This window comes from Magnolia sinica, chromosome 11 (assembly GCF_029962835.1).
Source record: "Magnolia sinica isolate HGM2019 chromosome 11, MsV1, whole genome shotgun sequence".
Lineage (NCBI taxonomy): Eukaryota > Viridiplantae > Streptophyta > Magnoliopsida > Magnoliales > Magnoliaceae > Magnolia > Magnolia sinica.
This window is the reverse complement of record NC_080583.1, coordinates 50554275-50577599: the sequence shown is the minus strand read 5'-3', so window position 1 is coordinate 50577599 and position 23325 is coordinate 50554275. Positions and strand designations below refer to the sequence as shown.

The 23325-nt window shown below is 42.7% G+C and overlaps 1 protein-coding gene across 2 annotated transcripts in view; it reads right to left on the bottom strand.

Annotated features, from left to right (window-relative positions):
• The window catches only part of LOC131219123 (uncharacterized), a 35611-nt gene extending 14442 nt beyond the window's left edge, over positions 1 to 21169 (bottom strand). Inside the window, exon 1 of one of the 2 annotated variants that reach the window (XM_058214121.1) lies at positions 20845 to 21169. In XM_058214121.1, the coding sequence (XP_058070104.1) occupies positions 20845 to 21005 (161 nt within the window). In that variant the 5' untranslated portion in view covers positions 21006 to 21169. The remainder of the gene's footprint in view (positions 1 to 20844) is intronic. The other variant, XM_058214120.1, reaches the window with a different exon arrangement.
• Between the last annotated feature and the right edge of the window lie 2156 nt (positions 21170 to 23325).

The window sequence follows — 23325 nt, the reverse complement described above, 5'->3', positions numbered from 1 at the left end:
GGAAAATCATGATGGGTGAGCGAAGGGCCAGACAAAGTATCAGTGGTCTCCTGAAAAGTAATTAGATCCTCCACATTGAATGTGGAACTAATTCCCATGGAAGGTGGAAGACCTACCTCATACGCATTTAGACTGTTTCGTTTTATAATTTTGAAGGGTCCAGCGCTATGCGTGTGTAACTTGCGAATGGCCCACGAAGGATACCGTTCAGGCCTAATGCGGACCATCACAGAGTCCCCAATATTGAATTCTTTGAAACGTTTATGCTAATCTACAGAAAATTTGTAATGTTCATTACTAGTAATGATCTTTCGCCTGATTTCTTGATGCAATGAATAGATGTGATGCACAAAAGACTCTGCAAACTCTGATGGCCTATGGGACAATGACATAAGAACAAGATTAATAGGCTTCGTAGGCTTATAACCAGTGACGACTTCAAAAAGACTTAAGACCTATGGACCTATTGACAGACTATTGAATGCAAACTCGGCTATGGATAGTATGGTGTCCCATGTCCTGGTATGTTTCCCCACTAAACATCTGAGCAAACTCCTTAGGCTCCTATTAACCACCTCAGATGACCATCAGTCTAAGGGTGATAGGCAAAAGAAAATTGGAGCCTAGTATTCATCATGTGCCATAGTGTCTTTCAAAAGTAACTCATCAATTGCACGTCACGGTCAGACATTATGGTTTTTGGTAACCCATGCAGTTTGACAACCTCGCTAAAGAACAACTTGGCAACATGAAATGCATCGGAGGTCTTAAAAAAAGGAATGAAGTGGGCCATTTTCACGACAACAAATATGGAATTGTGTTTCCGAATAGTCTTGGGAAGTCCAAGCACGAAGTCCATAGTGATGTCCTGCCAAGGAATGAATGGAACTGGCAAAGGTTGTATAATCCTGTATTTTGTTTCATTTGCTTTGCCAGTTGACAAGTACGACATTGCCATATAATTTTGGCCACGTCTCGCTTGAGACTTCGCCAATGAAACCTATCCTCCACTAGGGCAATGGTTTTGTCTCGACCGAAATGACCTACAACCCCTCCCGAATGTAACTCTCAGACAAGAAAATCGCAGAGGAAGGTGCGTGGTATGCACAAGCAGTCACTCCTAAACAAATATCTGTCTAAAATCAAGTACTCACTGCTAGCTCCTGACAGACTCTCTAACAATGACGCGTACACAACTCCGAAATCTGGACACTCAAAATAATCTTCTTTGATGCGCTCAAGGCCCTTAACTTCAACGCTCATGGAGTTGAGTAATGCGACTCGACGACTCAGCGCGTCGGCAAGCTAATTCTCTACGCCGGCCTTGTGCTTAAGCATAAAAGTATACTCTTGAAGGAATTGAACCCACTTGGCATGCCTAGGGTTTAATTTCTTCTAGAAGTTCAGATATCTCAAGGCCTCATGATCTGAGAATAAGACGAATTCTTGCAGCAATCAGTAATGACGCCAATGGCGCAATGATTGTACTATCGCATAGAATTCCTTGTCATAGGTGGAATATCTTTGTTTTGCCTCATTCAGTTTCTCACTAAAAAAGGCGACAGGGTGCCCTTCCTAAGTACTCCTATGCCGACTCCTGACGCGTCACATGTGACTTCAAAAGCTTTTGAAAAATCTGGAAGTCGCATGACTGGAGCTTCGGTCATCTTGACCTGTATCTCTATAAGGCCTTCGAGGCTACCTTCGTCCATTGAAATTTTCCTTTTTTTATACAATCCGTGATGGGAGCCATAATGGAACTGAAACCCTGAATGAACCGCCTATAGGAGGTGGTTAAGCCGTGAAAGCTGCGCACGTCATGAATATTGCAGGGCTCGGGCCAATTGATGATGGCCTTGACCTTCTCGGGATCCGCCGATACGCCCTCAGCTAACATAATAAAACCTAAGAAGATCACACTACTAGACAAAAACGCACACTTCTTTAGGTTGGCGTATAATTTCTCGGCCCTAAGGATCCCACAAACCTGCCTCAAATAGTTGAGGTGTTGCTCCTTGGTCATGCTATAAATCAAAATATCATCAAAGTATACGGTCAGGAATTTTCCCCATGAAGGGCCTCAACACTTGGGTCATCACGCGCATGAAAGTGCTTGGGGCGTTAGTTAGCCCAAAAGGCATAACTAGCCACTCATATAGCCCATCCTTCGTCTTAAACGCCGTCTTCCACTCATTACCAGGGCGAATACAGATTTGGTGATAACCACTCTTGAGGTCAATTTTGAGAAGATAGTAGCATTGGCCATCATATCCAACATGTCATCAAGACACGGTATGGGAAACCGATACTTGACTGTGATTTTGTTAATGGCTCTACTATCAACACACATCCTCCATGTGTCATCTTTCTTAAGTGTAAAAAGGGCGGGCACAGCACACGGGCTCATGCTCTCTCGAATGAAACCCTTTGCTAGGAGCTCATCAATCTGCCTTTTCAACTCCGCGTGCTCCTTTGGGTTCATTCTGTAATGCAGGAGGTTTAGTAGAGTCGCCCCAAGGATTAAATCAATGGCATGCTGTATATCCCTCATAGGGAGAAGCTTATTCGGTAGATCATCAGGAAAGACATCGCGAAACTCATGCACTACCTGAATAGCCTCAGTGGGTAACTCTACACTAGCCTCTGGTACACTCTCCCAAACCACAAGAGCGTATACCAACGACTCCACCTCCGTTTCTCTCTCAAAGTCTTTGGCATTCAGAATATGGAGAGGTTTGAGCTTGGACTTCGACTCCTTCACTTCTTTTGAGCCATTCACACCACTCTGTGTAGTGAACTCCTTTCCAGTCATACTCTTGGGTGATAGAGGATTTAGCTTGACCTACTTACCCTCAAACCAGAATGTACACATATTTAAACGACCAAATATGGTGACATCTCTGTCATAGAGCCACGGTCTGCCCAGAATAATATGGCCAACATCCATAGGAACAACATCTGTCTTTATAAGATCCAAACTGAATAGGAACAAGATAACGGTGTGATACAAGAATGGAGGTTTCATCAACCCAGAACACTCTATAGGGTTGAGGATGGACTTCCAGGTTCAAGCCCAAACATCTCACAGTGCTAGTCGATACCAAGTTGGCACAACTACCACTATCTACAATCAACTTACAGCTTTTTTCCCCACATTTTGCATTAGTGTAGAAGATCGTGTTATGGCACCAGTCATCAGTGTGCTTGACTTGAGCCAAAACACAACGCACAATTGCAAGGGTCGCAGACTCTTATGCTCCCTCTTCCTTATCACCAGGGGTCTCTACGAGCTCATATTCTTCCTCTTCACTCTGGGGGCACTACTTCTACTTGCCCATCAATAAAGAATACTTTGGTGCCCTCTCTCATGCCGCACTGGTGAGCAAAATGACCAAACCCCTAACACCTAAAACACCTAGTGGCCCCACTTCCACGTGAACTAGACCCAGCATTCTCTTTACCCTTATCATCCTTGGGTCTGGGCTAAAGATTGTTGGAAGGTTTGTTTTGGTATCCCGTGTTAGGTTTAGCCCCAGAGGGGTTGGCCTTAGCACTGGACTCATGAAAGTCAAACCGCCTTCCCACAGACGCTTTGAGATATTTCTCGACATCTAACACTACTTGGTACAACTGTTCAATAGTGTTTGTCTTTGGCGAGCAATTCTCTCCTAATGTCAGGACAGAGGCCCGTTTTAAAATGAGCAAGGGTAAGTACAGGGTCCTCATCGACCTCGCAGCGGGTCAAGTATTCTTCTAACTTCTCAATATAATCAGCAACACTCATGGAACCATGTCGAAGAGACTGTCACTCCTCGATCAACCGTAAGCGATAGGAAAAGGGAAAGTACTTCTTAAGTATTTCTTTCATCTCTCCCCAATGGACTATTGGGAGTTCCCTCGCTCTTTCTTTCTTTTGCTCTACCTTCGCCCAAAACCTCTTTGATTGGCCCACAAGCTTCATCTTGGCGAACCGGACTCGACGAGCATCCGTCATATCATACCACTCAAAATAGTGGTCCATATCCGCCAACCAATGTAAAAAGGCTTTGGCGTCCAAGTGGCCATCAAAGGTAGGGGCATCTACTCTCCAACTCCCTTGAGGAGTTGCGCATCTGGGTCATATTGATCATGATGTCCCTCATAGGGTGGGTGCACAGGTGCGCGCCCATGAGCAACTCCTTAGCCACCCCCATTCATTGGTCTAACTTCCTGACCACCTGCCTGAGATTGGACATCTTCCCTAATAGTGGGGTTTGTCCCGAGGGAGGCCTCTATTTGGTGAAGGCATTCATCTATGCGTTGTTTCAAGCGCTTACTCAAGGAATCAACCTGTTGGGTTAACTTAGTCATTGCTTCTTGCAGTTGCTCCATACTTAAGTGTAGGGTGCAAACCAAAACCGCGACCCGTACGTGTGGGCATACACTTGCTAACTCCACCTACGGACTTTCTAGGACGACTATATACAACTAAGTAGGACTAAATGATCGTATGAGACTGTATATGAGGGAACTATGCAGAGTTACTAAAATCCAGCAATATAGTTGTAAAAAATAAGGGAATAACAGAAAGTCACAGCAACGTAAATTGCTAACTTTCTGCTACCAGAAATTTCAGCAACTAATATTAGGGACTACGGTCTTCTAAACAGCTATATGTGATGAACTGGATGCATGAAGGACTTAAACAAACCAAACCCTAAATATGTGATGTATTCCCCTACAAGAACCCTAGGCTTTGATACCAAATTTGATGCGGGACATGAAATTTAAATATGATATGCAAGATTTCAAGCTTAGATAATACTAATTCAGAAACAATAACATAAAAATTCCACATCCCACACAAAAGTTCTAACATTCAAGTGAAATCTGTGCGGATCTAGACCTACACAGGCTAGGACTGGATCAGTAAAATTATGAACCAAATGATGCTCAAAGGGAAATAGAAATCATCCACACACGCACAGTAACCAGTCCCTAATCCAAGGGATTCACCAATTTCAATTCAAAGAACCCTAGGTTAAAAAAATGACAAATAAATTAAGGATAATGCAATCTAGGGTTAGGGTTTATGGAAATAGGAATAAAAAGAGAGAAAATAAGAAGGAAAACCTGAACCGATGAAAGTCCACGTGTGTGGACAGCAGTAGGGCCTGGCGCACGTGCGCACAAACCTAGCCGCACATGCGAACAAGGCCTGATTCCCTAAACAGCCTCATTGGCCCTGGTCGGCTAGGGGAGGTCTTCAAAACCACCAAATTTCGTGGAGATCCGACGTACTATCTGTGCGCAGTACTCCGCCGAAATTTCAACCCTCCTGCAGGGCCACATTCTGGAAACTGGTTGTAGGGATAAGAACGGCTGCAAAAACTGGTGGATTCAAAGCAAGAATGATTGTAGAAGGTGAGAGATATGGATGGAAGAAGGTAGGGGCGGATTGGGATAGGCGTGGCTTCGCACCACAGTAGTTAGCCCTTCGAAAAAGGAGGGCTTCGTACCCACTTAAATTTTTCCACAACTCAAAACTCAGATAGTAGGAAAAAACACGTAGGAATTTTTATTTCTTCCATGAATCAAAAGAACTACAAGGGATTTATAAGAAAATCTTATACCCCAAAACTCGCGCCTTGTGCGCAACCTATTACTTGGCGATGAAGTAAACCAAAATAAAAACTAATCAAAGAAATCTAAAGCATTCATAATGTTCTAAATAGCATAAACAAGTCAAACCTAAAATATGAACTTAATCTGACTAGTGGGCCACGATCATGAGATCTCATGATGGGCTTTACTTGACTATCGAGCCCACTCTTTTCAACTAAAACTCCATCTTCTAACTAGGATGCCCTCCCTGAACGTCGTCATCGAGCCAGATCAACGGTGAGGCCCTCCTCCGTGCGTACGTGCGTAGGGGGGGCAGCGTGCATGCGCATGATGTCCCCATCACATAATATTGGCTTACGTTTTATATAATCATCTTTTTAAAGTTAAAATTTTTGTCTTTGCTTCTTTTTTTTTGTTTAAAAAGATTTTTTTTTTTTTTTGCTAATCGGAGTGTAATCGAACTGATCGGTTAGCCGAACTTAAAGTCCAGTCAGACGAAGGTCATGCGGCCCCTTTTTAAAATGCAGAAATCATTTTTTCCCATTTTCTTCTTCTCCTTCTTCTTCTTCTTCTTCTTCGGCTCGCTGGTGTCTCCTTCAGTCACCCCTCCTTCATTACTGGTTAGTGAGTATTTCTTGCTCCATTCTCTTGAAGATTTCAATTTTCTTTGTCTTCTAATTATGGTTCAAAACCCCTTTTTTTAAGGATTTTAAGCCCTTGTGTTGGGGTTTTTGTCAAAGGAAAGTTCAAGCCAGTTCCTCATCTAGATCCATTCCTTCCGAGATTCGGACCTTCGTCCACCAGAGGATGACCCCAAAAATCTTCGGAATTTTAGATATTGAAATATTATTATTGAACAGACGATAAATCTCAATCATATTACTAAGTATAGTTTGCACGAAATTTTGTCTGAGGTTGGTTGGGAAATTCTCCAATGGGGAGAAAATGCTTACCAATAAATAGTCCAAGGGATGTATTCCTCCATTTTGGAATTTACATTAGAGGATGACATCTTCTTTAAAATCAAATTGTTAGAGAAGACTATTTCAATTACACCATCCACCATTGCATCATTAATGAATATAGACATGGCGGAGGATGGAATTTCAATTCCTCCTTTGATGGAAAAGATGTCAAACTCTGAAAAAGGATCTATTACCCAAATATTGTGTGGATTTGACGTGGACCGGAGATCCAGTAATGCCCTACCAATTGGGAAACTTTTCCTAAGCACCATGTTCTTCATCGTATTTTTACGTCCAACGTCTATCCTAGAGCCGGTAACAAAACTGATCTCACTCCATTCATGGTTTGTATCTTACATGCTATTGCTATTGGAATCAAAATTTGTCTTCCAACTCTTATTTGTTACTCCATTATCCACTATCGGATGCAACCAAAACATGGTTCTATTCCTTTTGGATATCGCATGACGTGTCTAGTATTATCTTTCTGAGTCCAAATTCCTTCCATTGAGGCACCGGAATCCGAACTTCCTTTCGACTCTTCTAATTTGCATATGATGAATTGAAATCTTATACCTTAGTAACTTGGTAAACGTGACGATAAGCGGGGAGAACAAGATGTTAACATGGATGATATTTTTAATGCATTGGAGGAAGAATCAGCTGAAGATGAGGATGATTCTGATTATTGTCTTACTAATTTTGATGAGCATTTGTCTACTCTGGAGCATTGGATGGATGCTTTGCATATTTCTCAAGAAGCCCTTGTTTTAAACCAATAGCTTAATATGAAGTACATGAAAAAGTACTTTCATCGTATGTGTAAGGGCTTAAAAAGTATTGATCCTGAGATGTAAGCACTATCTTCTCCTAAGTTCAAGTGATGTTTCTAGTTTACTTCTTTGAATTGTTAACTGAATTAACATCTCTAGCTAGTACCTTGAAACTCTTGCTTAATATTAGTACTTTGCTTCTCTTGCTTTATCCTATTCATGCTTCCTCTATGCTCAACGAAAGGACTCATGTGGAAACAAGTTTTTTTAAAGTATATTTTCAGGGGGAGTTTTGCTAAAACTAAAAGTCTGTGTTCAAGGCCTTCAATATTTTGAATATGTTTGTTGAGTCTATGTAGTCTTGAGTACTTGTAATGATGTAATTCTGATGAATGTGTAATGTGATGAATGTGTAATGTGTTATGTTTTGTCATAAATTTGACAAAGGAGGAGATTGCAAGTGCTAATGCTTTAAGCACACAACTAGATTGTCAAATTTCGTAGACAAAATATATATTGTATGAAACTCCAACTCAATTCAACATTTCAAGACTTGAGCGGGACTCAACGTCTCAAGATCAAAAGGCTTGGAAGAATTTCAAGAGAAGAATCAATTATATGCCAACCTACGGGTAAAGTAGACCTTAGAAGTGACCCTAGGTTAATGTACCTCTTAATGGCTTTTCTAAGTCGTAACTTATTATGTTATTGCTTTAGCTTTTAGAGTAGTTCAGCTAGCCTTACCTTGCCTTCGGCCATCCGAACCATCTCGAGTCAGTCGGACAATAGCCAATAGAGTCTTCAGACCAGTTTCCAACAATGGCTTGCCTTGGTATCCATGGGTGTTCAGCCAGCCGAACCCTGTGTCCGGCCAGCCGAATGAATCTCAAGCCAGCCGAATTCTATCTCCGTCTAGCCTAAGGTTGAATTAAATCTTATCCCGCAAAATCTGTTAGCCGTTAAGACAGTCGTGAAACTCTAGCCAGCCCAAGGGATTCTCAGGTTGACCAAAGCTCTATTCCTTTTGCTATAAATAGGTCTCATTTCTCACTAGTTTTGTACTGAAAAAGATAATAATAATAATAATAACAAAAAACAAAAAAACAAAAAACAAAAAAAAAAAAACAAAAAAAACCAAAAAAACAAAACAAAAAATCTTCTTCTTTTCAAGCTATTTGCATTGTCTTTCATATATTATATTTTATCTTATTCAATTCTCTTCTCAAGCCTTGTTAAAATCAGATAGAGAGTGGCATATGCTCAACTTGAGACTAGAGGATTGAATTTGCAGCTCATAAGAATATTCTTTTTGAAAAATTATCTATCCCTAAATCCTTCTTAGTTTTACACAATGTTCGAAGTATCGGTATCGCTATAAGTTTCGCTGGCTAGAGACACAGAAACAATATCGATATCGCTGATAACCGGAAATGCGAGGAAACATGAGGAAAACGGTGGAATTTTCAGCGAAATTTCGGGGATGTTAAAATGTACACATTTGCATATCTAAAAATTTAAAAAAAAAATTTATAAAAAGAATACATACATAATAAGTTTTCATTTAATGGGGCCTTAAAAGCATGTGCTGTTGTAAGAAATCAGTCCAACCATCCCATCCAACCTATTTAACCATCCAACATTCCATCCAAACATCCATCGATATTGCAAAATATCAACAACACATAATATTTCACCAAGAAATCATCAACAATTGGAAAGGAAACAAAAGACTGTGGTCTCAATATCGCGCGTGTTGCGATATTGATAATATCAAGATATTATTAATATTATCAACGGTAAATTGAATACTACATACAACCATGTGCCCATGAAAAAAAAAATTGAAATAACTTTTTTGAACAAACAAATTTATAATGATATCAATACATTGACGATATTATTGAAATATCGTCGATACACTTATGATACAAGCATTACCTAGAATTTACGTAGTCAAAAATATTGGCGATACATTGTCGATATTCATCCATTGGCAATACAAGCGACACCTGATATTTACATAGTTGAAAATATTGATGATTACATTAGCGATATTGATGCGTTGGTGATACTTAGCGATACATTGCTAATACTTGAAATTTCTGATACTACAAGCGACACCTAGAATTTACAAAGTTGAAAATATTAATGATTACATTAGCGATATTGATACGTTGGCGATACTTAGCAATGCATTGCTAATACCTGAAATTTCTGATACTACCTGCATTATCGGTATCGCTACCAGTGTTATCGGTATCGTTGAGCTGGAGATAAAGATAACATCGGAGATATTTCGATAATATCGAAGATAATTCGAACACTGGTTGTACATACATTGAATTATCTTCATCTTATAAAAGAAATGATTGCTGCATCTACTAAAACTTCAACTTCAAAGGCTTCACCGAAATCCTCGCTTCGACTCACATCTTTAAGAAGATATATTCTCGTCCGGTAAATTGCTTTTACTTGGGTTAAATGAGATTGCCCAAAAAAATCCCATCGGATTGAGAAGTGATAAGCCCGTTAAAATCACTTGAAGTTAGTTGTGATAGCCTGTGAAAATCGCAAACTATAAGAGGTTGTTAAGGTTAACCTATGAAAAACTTTGTTATAGTGGAAAGCCAAAATTACATGAAGTAATTTCAGAGTGGAGTAAGTGTGTGTTAACACTGAACCACTATAATTCTATTTGTCTTGTGGTGTTTAATAATATGTTCCTTGCGTTTATTATCTATTTCTCTTGTGGTGTGCAAACCGTGTGTGCCAAGCCCATGCACGAAATGTGAATGGTGTCGAAGAAGAGCATGAGGTAAACCTTGTCAGGCGACCCAGGAAGGAACCCAGGATGACTCATACAATGTCACCTTCACTGAAGAAGAGGTACAATGGACTCAACATCCTCATGAAGATGCATTAGTAGTCATCATGACCATTGCTAACTATAGAGTGCATCGGATATTGGTTGACACCGGAAGCTCAACAGACATTCTATTCGCGGTCGCCTTAATAAAATGGGAGTTGGAAGGTCAAGATTACGACCTGTGCGAACCCCTTTGCTCGGCTTTGCAAGGAAAAAGATCACCTCAAAAGAAAGTGTACTTCTGCCAATAACGGTCAGATAAGGTACCAACTAGGTCACCACCATTGTGGACTTTCTGGTGGTAGACTTCCCCTCAGTGTACAACGTGATCTTAGGCAGGCCGTCCTTAAACACCATGCGAGTTGTAGTCTCCACCTACCACCTCACTATGAAATTTCCGATTGAGCATGGGGCTGACAAGGTCGAGGCAACCAGCACGAAGCTCGACAATGTTATTAAACAACTCTCCGAAGGAGGGCACAATGGCAACAAGCAATGCAAATCACCTCCCTGGACCCTCAAGAAGATACCGTCAAGAGAGGATCGCCGGTGGAGGATCTCTTTGCAGTACAACTCTCCAAGGACGACCCATCCCGCACCATCCAGGTCGGGTCGTTACTCAAACCACAACTCCAGGCAGAGATAGTTGACCCGTTGAAACAACACGCCAATGTGTTCACCTGGTCACACCAGGATATGCTTGGAATAGATCCAAGAGTTGCCTTTGATCGACTAAACAAAGACCCCGACCACAAGCCCATAAGACAAAAAAGATGAGCATTTGATCCCAAAAAGGTGTGCAACAATTAACAAAGAAGTCAGCAAGCTCCTCAAAGCCAGATTTATTAAGGAGGTACATTATCCCGACTGTTTAGCCAATGTCGTACTAGTGAAGAAAGCCAATGGAAGTGGTGAGTCTACGTAGATTATACTGATCTAAATAAAGCTTGCCCAAAAGACAACTTCCCTCTCCCAAAGATCGACTAGCTGGTAGATGGCACTATCGAGCATGCACTCCTTAGCTTTATGGATGCGTATTCAGGGTACAACCAGATCGCCATGTACGAACTTGACAAGCAGAAAACGACCTTCATCACCGATAGGGGCACTATTACCGAGTAATGTCATTCGGGTTGAAGAACGTTGGAGCAATGTCTCAACGCTTGGTGAACAAACTATTCGCCAAACAGATCGAGAACACAATGGAAGTTTACATGGATGACATGCTCGTTAAGAGCTCCATGGCAGAGGACTATGTGGTAGACATGAAGGAGATGCTCGAGATCCTAAGAAAATACTAAATGAAGCTAAATCTGAGCAAATGCGCCTTTGGCATCAGCTCGGGAAAATTCCTAGGCTTCATGGTCCGCTAAAGGGGGATAGAAGTGAACCCTGACAAAATTCGAGCTATCCTAGAAATGAGTTCTCCCAGCACGACAAAGGAAATTCAATGCCTCATGGGCAAGGTGGTGGCTCTAAACAGGTTCGTCTCCCGAGCCACAAACAAGTGACTACCCTTTTTTAAACAATTGAAGGGAAGTAAGAGACCGACCTAGACAAAAGAATGTGAGCAAGCATTCCAACAGCTTAAAACTTACTTGGGGTCTCCACCATTACTCTTCGAGCTAGACCTGGGGAAGAGTTGTTGTTGTATTCAGTTGTATTGCCTACAACAGTCAACTCGACCTTAGTCCGAGAAGGAGGTGTCCAACGACTAGTATATTACGTTAGCAAAGCCATAGTTGATGCGGAAACACGTTACTTGGAAATAGAAAAGCAAGCTCTAGCATTGATCATATCGCCTTGAAGCCTCCGACCTTACTTCTAGGCTCACACCATCGTGGTCTCGATCGATCAGCCACTCCGTCAGATACTGCAGAAACCTATGGTGTCAGGATGACTCACCAAATGGGCAATCAAGTTAGGTGAATTCGACATTGTATACCGACCAAGAGTGGCGATCAAAGGCCAGGCCGTCACCAACTTTATTACAGAATTCACTCAACCCGCACTCTAGTGGCAAACAGAAGTCGAGCAAAAAGAAGGATCGCATGCGTGGACCCTCCACGTGGATGGATCATCAAAAACTAAGTGAAGTAGAGCGGGATTGATCCTAACTTCACCCAACTAGACGAAGGTTGAGTATGCCCTGCGATTTGGCTTCCAAGCCTCTAACAACGAGGCTGAATATGAGGCACTCCTAGCCGGCTTGAGATAAGCCAATGCGATGGAAGCCAAGACATTAAAAATCTATAGTGATTCCCAGCTAGAGGTAAACCAAGTCACCGCAGAGTACCAGGCCAGAGGAGAGAAAATGATTGCTTATCTAACAAAAGCCCAGGAACAGCTTGAAGGATTTGCCAAGTACGAGATCATACTAGTCCCCTGATCGGAGAACTCTAATGTTGATTCTCTATATAAGCCAGCCTTAGCCATCGATGATGACCTCGCTGAAACTGTACCAATTGAACTTTTGCCTGAGCCAAGTATCGTCAAGCCCGACCAAAGAGAAGCCCTCCCAATCGACCATCGGTCGAGCCAGATGGACCCAATCACGTGTTACCTACAATAAGGTAAGCTACACGAGGACAAGTTGGAGGCTCGAAAGATCAGGTACCGATCTGCTTGATACACAATACTAGGAGACGTCTTATACAAAAAGGGATTCTCATTGCCATACCTAAGATGCCTACGGCCGAACGAAGCTGAATATGTATTTAAGGGAGATCCACGAAGGCATTTGAGGAAATCATTTAAGCAGAAGATCCCTAGCCCATAAAGCAATCCAACAAAGATACTACTGGCCCACGATGCATGAAGACATGAAGCGGTTCACGAGGAAGTGAAGACAAGTGCCAGTGCTTCATAATAGTACCACGACATCCACCTGAGCAAATGAACCCAATGAGCAGGCCCTAGACTTTCGCACAGTGGGGGGTTGACATCATAGGGTCCCTACCAATGGGTTAGGGATAGACCAAGTTCGTCATCATCGTTGTCGACTGCTTCACCAAGTTGGCTGAGGCCAGGCTCGGATCACTGAATAGAAAATGACAGACTTTGTCTGGAAAAACATTGTTTGTAGGTTTGGCATTCTCCACACTTTCGTTACCAACAATGACAAGCAGTTTGACAACGCCCGGTTCCGAGGATTGTGCGAAAACCTCAACACCCCCAAGCAAACAACCAAGTAGAGGCAGTCAATAAGATCATAAAAAAACCACCTCAAAACCAAACTCGAAATATTCAAAGGAGCTTGGGTGGAGGAATTGCCACACATTTTGTGGGCATACCGGACCACTGCTCACTAAACCACCAGGGGGACCGCCTTTTCTCTAGCCTTCGATACGGTAGCAATAGTCCCAAACGAAATTGGAACCCCTTAGGGCGAACCGAGCTATTCAACCTAAGAGAAAACAACGCACAAATAATGTTGAATCTCAACTTGCTTGAAGAACTCAGGGAAAAAGCGCAAGTGAGGGTCGCCGCCTAGCAACAAAAAGTTGCTTAGCATTACAACTCAAGGGTTAAAGTGCAAAGATTTAGAAAATGGGACCTGGTACTCCGAGAGATCTTTCAAAGTACCAAAGGAGCCTGGCTCGGGAGCCTTAGGACCGAGCTGGGAAGGGCCTCCTATATAGTCCGACCAGGAACCTACCGGTTGGAGGACATGCAGGGGCAAGCCTTGCCCCACCCATGGAATGTCGAGCATTTAAAGATCTACCATCAGTAGGAGCAGACCCAGGGAATTATACAAAGACATCTCAGCATATTAGGTCGACAAGGCACCTCAGGTGCCTGCTACTTGCAAACCTCCCTCTATGAATAAAAGAAAAAGGGTTTTTTTAGGACCACTGATTTGTTGCCCCTACGAGACTAACACAAAACAAAAGTATGCAAGCTACACTACACATGAGGCAACACAGAGATTTGAGCAAAAATTCCCTTTTTTTATTAATAGAAGAAATGTTACAAGCCTATTCTCTAAAAGAAAAAATAAAAATAGAACATTGAGAAAGTTTAAGATTGGAGGGTTCTTCGACCTTGGGTGCAGCAACTTCAGGGACTTCAAAAGCATCCTTGTCTAGATAACCCAAGTCTAACTCGAGATATCGGCGTTGAACTTCCTCTCAACAATTCTAAAAACAGGTGTTGAATGTCTCTTTGAGCTTTGCCGAATGCCCCTCGGAGGCCTTGTAAGCCTCCACGACAACCCTTCTCTTGCTGGAATCTCGGCTTCGACCCCCGCCATCCTGGCCTTGGCCTCCCCAAAACATGCCTCTGCCTCGACTACCCAAGCTTCCGCCCCAGTCAAACGGGCCTCTACCTCGTTGGCCCTTGCCTCCTGCTCAGCATCCCTAGCCAACAGGTCAACCTTCTCGCATTGTTAAACGGCCAGGCGAGAAGCGCTTGCCTCGCAGTCCTCCAGGGATACACTCAAGGCCTCCTAGAGGACTTTAACCTCCACGTGGGCCGCAACCTAGGCTTCCATAGTCGTTGCCAACTCCGAAGACTTAGTTTGCAGCTCAACTCTGGTAGCTCCGAGCTTCCTATTTGCGTCATCCACTCGAGCCTTCAAATCAAGCAAGAATTGTCGGATGGCAAGAGCCCCAAGTGCGCCCTATAAAAATAAAGAGAGAGGGTCAAGACATCATCCAAAAAACAAGAAAAAGAAAAGAAGGGGGGGGGGGGGGGTGGGCAAGTTCGAAGTCAAGTCAACGACAACCAAATGCTAACCTTAATGCGCGACGCCGCCATAGCTGAGAGGAGGTCGGGGCGCAGCATTCCCCCCTGGCAACGTAAGCAAGGAGGAGGGCCCCACCATCGATCTGGATGGATAACGACGTCCCAGGAGGGCCCCCTAGTTAGAAGATTGAGTTTTGGTTCGTTGGAGTGGGCCCAATAGTCAAATAAAGCCCATCATGGATTCTCATGATCGTGGCCCACTAGTCTGATTAGTCTCATATTTTAGGTTTTGCTTATTAATGTTATTTAGAATATCATGGATGGTTTAGATTACTTTGATTAGTTATTATTTATGTTTACTTCATCGCCAAGTAATAGGTTGCGCACATGGTGCGAGTTTTAAGGTATAGAGTTTTCTTATAAATAGGCACCCCTTGTAGTTTTTTTATTCAATGAAGATTAATGAAAACCTAGTTGGGTGCGACGCCCTCCCTTCTTCGAAGGGCTAACTACCATGGTGCGAAGTCACATCTATCCCGATTCGCTCCATCTCCTACCATCCACCCTTCTCATCTCCCACAATCATTATCGCCACAAATCTGTCCATTATTGCAGCAACTTTCCTCTTTTCAACAGAATTTCAAACTCTAGCCCTACATGAGGGCTAAAACTTTGGCTGAGCACCACACCCAGACCGTACATCGGATCGACTTGAAACTTGGAGGTTTTGAAGCTCAGCCCTAGCTGACCAGATCCAAGAGGGCGTTTTTTGGGTTCATGGGCCCCACACATGTGCAGCTAGCCATCAATGCACGTGCGCCAGGCCCAACCTGTTGTCCACATGCGAGGGTTGGTTATAGGTTCTCTATCTCCTCTCTTTCACTCCTCTCTCACCTGATTTCCCTAACCCTAACCCTAGATTGCCCTAAATCCCCAATTTCTATCCATTTTCTTTAACCCTAGGGTTCCTCAAATTGAACCTGTGAATCCCTTGGATTAAGGAAATATTTCTGAGCATGTGTGGATGAATTTACTCTCCTTTGAGCATTGTTTGGTTTATAATTTTACTTGACACAGCCCTAGCATGTGTAGGCCTAGACCCGCATAGATTCCCCTTGTTGAGTGCTTGACAGTATGTGAGATGTGGAATTTTATGTGATTGTCTCTGAACTAGTGTGATCTAAAGTCTGAAAATCTTGCACATCATATTTGAATTTCATATCCTGCATCAATTCACCTCCTCCTCAGGAACATATCATCGTCCCCAATTGGCCAACATGGCCATATGCCTCAGGAGGGAGGAAGATGAAGCCCCCGATGTCGCTACCCCCTCAGAAGCTGAGCTTTGTGCTCAGACACACCCTCTGGAGCTCAAGCAATCTCAACCCAAGTCCCCTCGGCGCAAGCAGGAGATGTTTCCAAATCAACAACCTCCCTCAAAGGCACACTCGAAGAAAGGGAGCCCGACGCGGTCAACATTTGAGACGCCGCCTAGCACTCCATGGGGGCAGCTACAGCCTCAGCTTCCACCTGGACAGACAATGGAGGAGCCTTGGGAGAAACCTCAATTGCCGCCCTCTCTGTTCTTTGTCACGTGCGCAACAGATCTACCCGCAAAAGGACCTACCGCAGAATGCATAGCAGGAGCTTACGAGGCTATCCTCCTAGCGGCGGCCTTTAGCAACTCCATGTCGGCGGCAGATGGCAACTTCCTTGATGGGGACATCACGCACGCACGCACACACACACACCCCCCCCCCCTCTTACATACGTACGTACGTACGTAAGGAGGGCCCCACCGTCGATCTGGATCGATGATGACATCCAAGGAGGGCCTTCTAGTTAGAAAACTGAGTTTTGGTTTGTTAAAGTGGGCCCGGTAGTCAAATAAAGCCCATCATTGGATCTCATAATCGTGGCCCACTAGTCTGATTAACCTCATATTTTAGGTTTTTCTTATTAATGTTATTTAGAATATCATGGACGCTTTAGATTTCTTTGATTAGTTTTTATTTTAGTTTATTTCATTGCCAAGTAATAGGTTGAGCACATGGTGCGAGTTTTGGGGTATAAGGTTTTCTTATAAACAGACACCCCTTGTAGCTTTTTGAATTGATTGAAGTTTAATAAAAAAAAAATCTGCATTTTCCTACTCCTTTGAGTTCTTGAGTTGTGGAAATTCAATTGGGTGCGAAACCCTCCCTTCATCGAAGGGCTAACTACCATGGTGCAAGGCCACATCTATTCCGATTCACCCCCATCCTCTACCATCTCTACTTCTCATCTCCTACCACCATCCGTGCTTCAAATCTGTCCTTTATTACAACAATTTTCCTCTTTACAGCAGAATTCCAGTTTTGGCCCTGCAGGAGGGTTGAAACTTCGGTGTAGCACCACGCACGACTCGTAGCTCGGATCGATCTAAAACTTGGGGTTTTGGAGCCCACCCCTGGCCAACCAGACTCAAGGAGTCAATTTCCAGGTGTGGGACCCCCTCGCACGTGCGGCCAGGCCCCTACGCAAGTGCGTCAGGCCTGGCCCGCTGTCCGCATGCGGGGACTTTCGTCCGATTCAGGTTTTCTTCTTATTTTCCCCTCTCATACCTGTTTTTCATAACCCTAACCCTAGATTGCGTTATCTTTAATTTGTTTGCCCCTTTTCTTACCCTAAGGTTCCCTGAATTGAAATTGGTGAATCCCTTGGATTAGGGACTAACTGTTGTGCATGTGTGGATGATTTTCACTTTCCTTCGAATATCGTTTGGCTAATAATTTTTATTGATCCAGCCCTAGCATGTGTAGGCCTACACCTGCACAGATTCCCCTTGTCTGAATGTTTGAACTTTTGTGTGGGATGTGGAAATTTTATGTGCATGTTTCTGAATTAGTATGATCTAAAGCCTGAGATCTCGCATATCATGGTTAATTTTCATGTCCTGCATCATTCCTCTTCTTTGTCTACGGTCGATCCGACATGTCTCTAGAGAATAAAAGTCAAGATAAGTCGGCGCTGCAGCATTCATAAAGATTGAACAGAAAAGGAAAGAAATTGTATTTACCCGTTGAGCCTGCCAAAGAGAGGCCAACCTGCTACAGGAACTGAGAAGTGATTAACCTCCTACAATCTCTTTGGGTTGCAAGTGGCTCTCTTGCAATCCTGATCTGGCGGAGGAGGAAAGCAGAGAGGTTGGGTTGAGACTTAGGAAAAAGTGTAAAAAGAAGAAATGGGAAGACATCAGATATTTACAAAAATAAAAATATAATCAAGCAAAACTAACCAAGTATAATGGCTCAACGTATATTTCGACCTGGGAGGGCGAAGGAGGTAGGGACTTGAGCTCTTAATCCATCCAGCTCCATCGCGAGGGCTTCCCACTCACCAGTCACAAAAAAAACCATATTTCCTTCCAACCCTTGTTGGAGGATGGGTTATTGGTAATGATGGCCTGACCCTTACCCGACTATGAAGAAAAATAGTACCAGCCAGGGCTGCTCTTAGCTTGGTACAAGTAGAAGAGCTCATCCATAGAGAACTCAGAACATCTGATCTACTGCCACATGATGTAGCAGCCAAAGACAACGCTCCAAATGTTGGGATTTAGTTGTCCCAAGGTGACCCTAAGACGGTCGAGCATCTCTCTCACCATCGGATGAAAGGGTAATCGTTAAGCCATAGGAAAAGAAAATCGAATACAAGGCAACCTCCCCCGCAAGAGGTTTGCCTGGAAGCTCTCCCGCCCGAGGAAGCCAAAGCCCCACTGAGCTTGGGATCGCATACTCTGACTAGAGGGCCTATAAGTCCCCCGTCCTCAACCTAGACACAGAGATCTTGGCCGTAAGGGCCACATCCTTGGAAGACGGGGAGGTTGGCTCCGCTTGAGGCGAAGAGGCCTCCCCTTTTCGAGGTTTCATCTCTGTTGCCTAGGAGGAAGGATAGGCCACGAAGGCCCAGAACTTGGAGACGGGGGACATTGAGAGTCTGTACTATTACTCATTAACTCCCTATGGAAGGCCTCGGAGACAAAGACAGCCCCGAAATTCTATCCAGAAGACATATATATATATATATAAGGCACTGAGAGGAAGGATGAAGAAAAAGTAGAAGAAAAGGGAAGCAAGGGAAGGTCCAGGTGTACCGGAAAACACAGAGATATCCAATTGAGGTATACTGAAGGAAAAGGGACTTGCAAGTTGGAGTCAAGAGAGGAAGACCGAGTCGAAAGAGCTCGGGCTTCGTAGAAACGGACTGATGTGCTAATGGAGGGGGGAGGTAATACTTATACAGTCCCTATAGTAGGGCATTTATTGCTGACTAAAGCCACTTAGGCCCGAGGAGACGCTTCAACTAACGTGCCCGTCCACGTGGCGACACGAGGTTAGCCCAGACAAGACCATGATGACTCGGTCGACAGTTGTCCGTTTGTGATTCATCAGGCTGAACGACGCTTGCTAAGTAATAGGCGTCCCCTCGTACCTTGCAATTGTCATCATATCTTTTTTGAATCTCGCGACAGGCGCCTCCTTTTCTGTTCCCGCCCTCATCATTAGACAACAAATCTAAGTTCGACTCGAAATTTCAAGCAAAAGAAAAAGAACAGGCTACTTAAAAGTTTGAAATTCAGTTCCAGCGCATCCAGACCAGTTTAGGCTCCTACTGCCCAAGCTCGTGCATGACGAGGTCAAAAGCAGAGGGGGCCACTGTTGTGGAGACAACCGAACAGGCCTGCTGTACAGGAAATACAAACAACCATAGTAAGAATGCCTTAAAGTTGGGCCAATTAGAATACCAGGATGAACTTCCCAAGCTAATAAGGCACCGACAGAGAGATGACCAATGGGCCGACCTTGAACTGAGTTGTTTAAGGGCAGAGCTCAGTTATGGAAATCACCTCCCGAGCTAACCAGATCGACCCCAACTAGATACAAGGAAAACCTGGAGAGAATTCTACTTCAAATCAAGAAAGGAAAGATTTGGTACAATTCTATCCGAAGATCACGCCGACCGAGATAGGTTCGACGATACTTTCAGAAGTAGATCCCCATCCAAATAAGGACCCTCTAGCAAATCCAACGTATCCCACCACAACACTCAATTCTTGAAGTCACCTAAACATCCTGTAAGTACACTCATTGCAATTGGAGAGGGGTAAGCACTAAAAACCTTAACTCAAGTCCCATGTTTATTTCAGTCCGCTTGCCTGACTTGGGCATCAAGAGGATCCCTGGCCACAATCGGCACCCGCGCTGTCCTTTATATATGGTTGATGCAGGCATCCGCGCGTCTGCAGGCAACTGCACCTAACTAGCCAGATTCAAGCAATAAGAAAATTGTTCTCCACCAAGTCCCAAAACTGTTGAGATCTGAAGAGAAAATTCATCTCAATACTCCAGGAGTTGTTGTTGAATCATCCCGTTCATAGCCATGATTCGCATTGATGTAAGAACTCTTGAAACAATTGGACCAAAATAATAATAATAATAATAAATTCATTGGCTGCACTCTGACACTAGATTAATCAAATGCAAGGATCCAAACTCACAACTAAATCAGCAAAAAGAGCAATATCAACAAAGAGGCAGTGGAGGAGAAATTTGAAAATAATGTTCACGTTTAAAACCTTGTTGAAATAGAAACACTAATCACAGCTGCAAGGCGCTAGTTTGGAAATTTCCATTTAAACGTTTAAAAAGACTTGGAAATAATCTTCCAACATTTTTGGGATGTTTCCTATATATAGTGGGTCCCACAATTTGAATGGTCTTCCTTGCGTTTTCTATATACTTCATTTGGGGGAAAAAGAAGAAGAAGAAGAAGAAGAAGAAGAAGAAGAAAAGTGGGGTATCCAAACAGCATGAAAGGAAGATACATCGATGCGCCATCCAAACAAGTCCTTAGAAAAAATCATTGTTATAGATTTTTTTTTTTTTAAAAAAAAAAGAGGAGAGAGAACCTGGGAGTGCCACGACTTAGGTCTAACTGAGCATCGGAGGGGCCGAATTCCTGACCGTCGGAAGAAACGTCGATCACCTGTCCATATTCTTTAAAACTCGTCTCCGTTGCTTCTACCACCTTCAATTTTATCGTGAAAGGAATCGCCTCCAATGAATCCATTGAAGGAGTTGGGAAATCGATACAAGTGCCGCCCTTCTTATTGAAAAACAAGATGAGCTTCTTTATCTCTGGTTCCGGTGTGGCAGCTTATTCGCGTCCACATCAAACCCATACAACATATAAAACCCACAACTGTCGTGATCACATTAAACATGAGTTGGTATCTCTTCAAGTCGTATGATATTATCTTTTTTAAAATTCTTCTTCTTCTGAGAATGATGGTGGGGTACAACCGTTGGACGGGTTGGATGTCAGAGCATACCCCATGAGCCCCACAGTGCTCAACTCTGGCTTTTTAAGGAAAAAAAAAAAATTTAAAAACTAATAGACCTGCTAATTTCTCGGCTACAATGCATAGAAATTTGGTTTCTGGAGTAATTTCTCGGCTACAATGCATAGAAATTTGGTTTCTGGAGTCCCTACTTGGTAAATTAGGAGAAAAAATAAAAAGCCCGAATAGTTACTAGCTAATAATAAAAAATAAAAAAATTCTCTTAGATAAAGAGATGCTCTGGTGAGCTAAGAGTGACACATGTTAAAATGTTTTCAAGTTGCATTAGGACACTTGGATAGTAAATCCATTGATCTCGACCGTCATGTGTTTCAGAGCACATTTCATGGTCTCTCATGCAATTGACACACCAGCTGGTTTTAGAGCAAATTTAACTAAGCCACGTGGCATAGGCACTTGACACACCAGCTGGCTGTGCTTCGGTAGGGATAGCCGTGGCATCTCCCAGATGCAATTCCCACCTCAGATTGCGAGCCTACCTCCTAAATTTCAAAAGTACCCTCTCCTCTTCTCTTTTTACATTTCATGCCACCCATCTCAACCATTAAAGCAGCATCACGAGCACCTCTCTCCTCCATCAATCACGCCATTCGCACCATGCCAAGTCAATTTTTAACCTTCAAAATTCCTAAGATCGCTAAAACGCCACCTCAGACTACTTATAAATATTCTCACCCACTTTTGAACACCAGACCGTACTCATAGACGCCCCTTTTAGGGCTTTCGCGCGTGTACGTGTGACCTAGGATATTTAGGTTTGACGTAGATTCATCGATTAGACTACAAAGCCCCTGTTCTTGAAATTCAAGTATATTATTGAAAAGTAAAATATTAACCTTTAAAGATAGTCTATTTTCACATATTTTTATTTTCTTTTATTTTTATAGATAGTAATTCAGCAGAAGAAAAATAAATTAAACATAAAGAAAATTTGTATATACATTCAAAATTTACGAGCGGCTGTCCAAATAGCTTATACAAACTAATATTTCAATGCTATAAATATAAGAAAGAAATAATTTGATATATGAAATAAAATAAATTACAACTAATCTTGAACTGTAAGATCACACAGCTACTCTTGTGTAGATATAGCCATGCGTCTTTGGTATTTGTACCCTTCTCCTCATCAATCTGAACATGAATTTCATTTAAACCACATACACTACATGTACAATTATATATTCAAAGGATTTGAGTGGCCAACTTAGTATGAATTCCCCTCAATATTACACTGCACTGCATTGGTTAAGCATAAGTTAAATAAGAAAACATACAAAGCTATACATGATGTAATCTTATTTAAATGCATTGACGCGTGAATGCACATCAATTGGGGATGTTCATCCAGTTGGACAAATGAATAGACCTTTCAAATAGTCGGCCCATTCATGCAAGAGAATGGTTCTTTCAAACAATCAACCCATTTATGTAAGAAAATGAACATTTCAAATAGTTTGTGCATTTATGCAAAAGAATGGGTCTTTCAAATAGTCGACTCATTGAAATTGTAAAAGAGGTCATTCGAGCAGTACACTGGTCTTTTAAACAATCAATCAGGTACCTGATAATGCCCACGTGCCAAATGAATGGAACTTTTAAACAGTCAACCCATTTACGCACAAGAATAGGTCTTTCAAACAGTCCACCCATTCAAAATGCAAAAAAAGTCGTTCAAACAGTACAATGATATTTCGAACAGTCAACCAGGCACCCGATAAAACCCATATGTCATATATGCATGATTAGCCAAACTATTATTATTCTAATTGTAAACAGTCAATTTAAGAAAATTCAAGGGTCACTATGGGAGGCTCGTCACTTAGCATAGGCCGACAACTCGAGCATAATCTCCGATAACACCATCTCCAGCTCATGAGACTCCAACATTAGGATATTTAATGGTAACCTCCTCAACCAGTGACCAATCATAATTTAACAAGTGAAACTTACTATCGCATGTTTACACACAAATATTCCGTCAAGCCAATTAGGCCAATATGCGATCGAAGCCACATGAGGCAAATA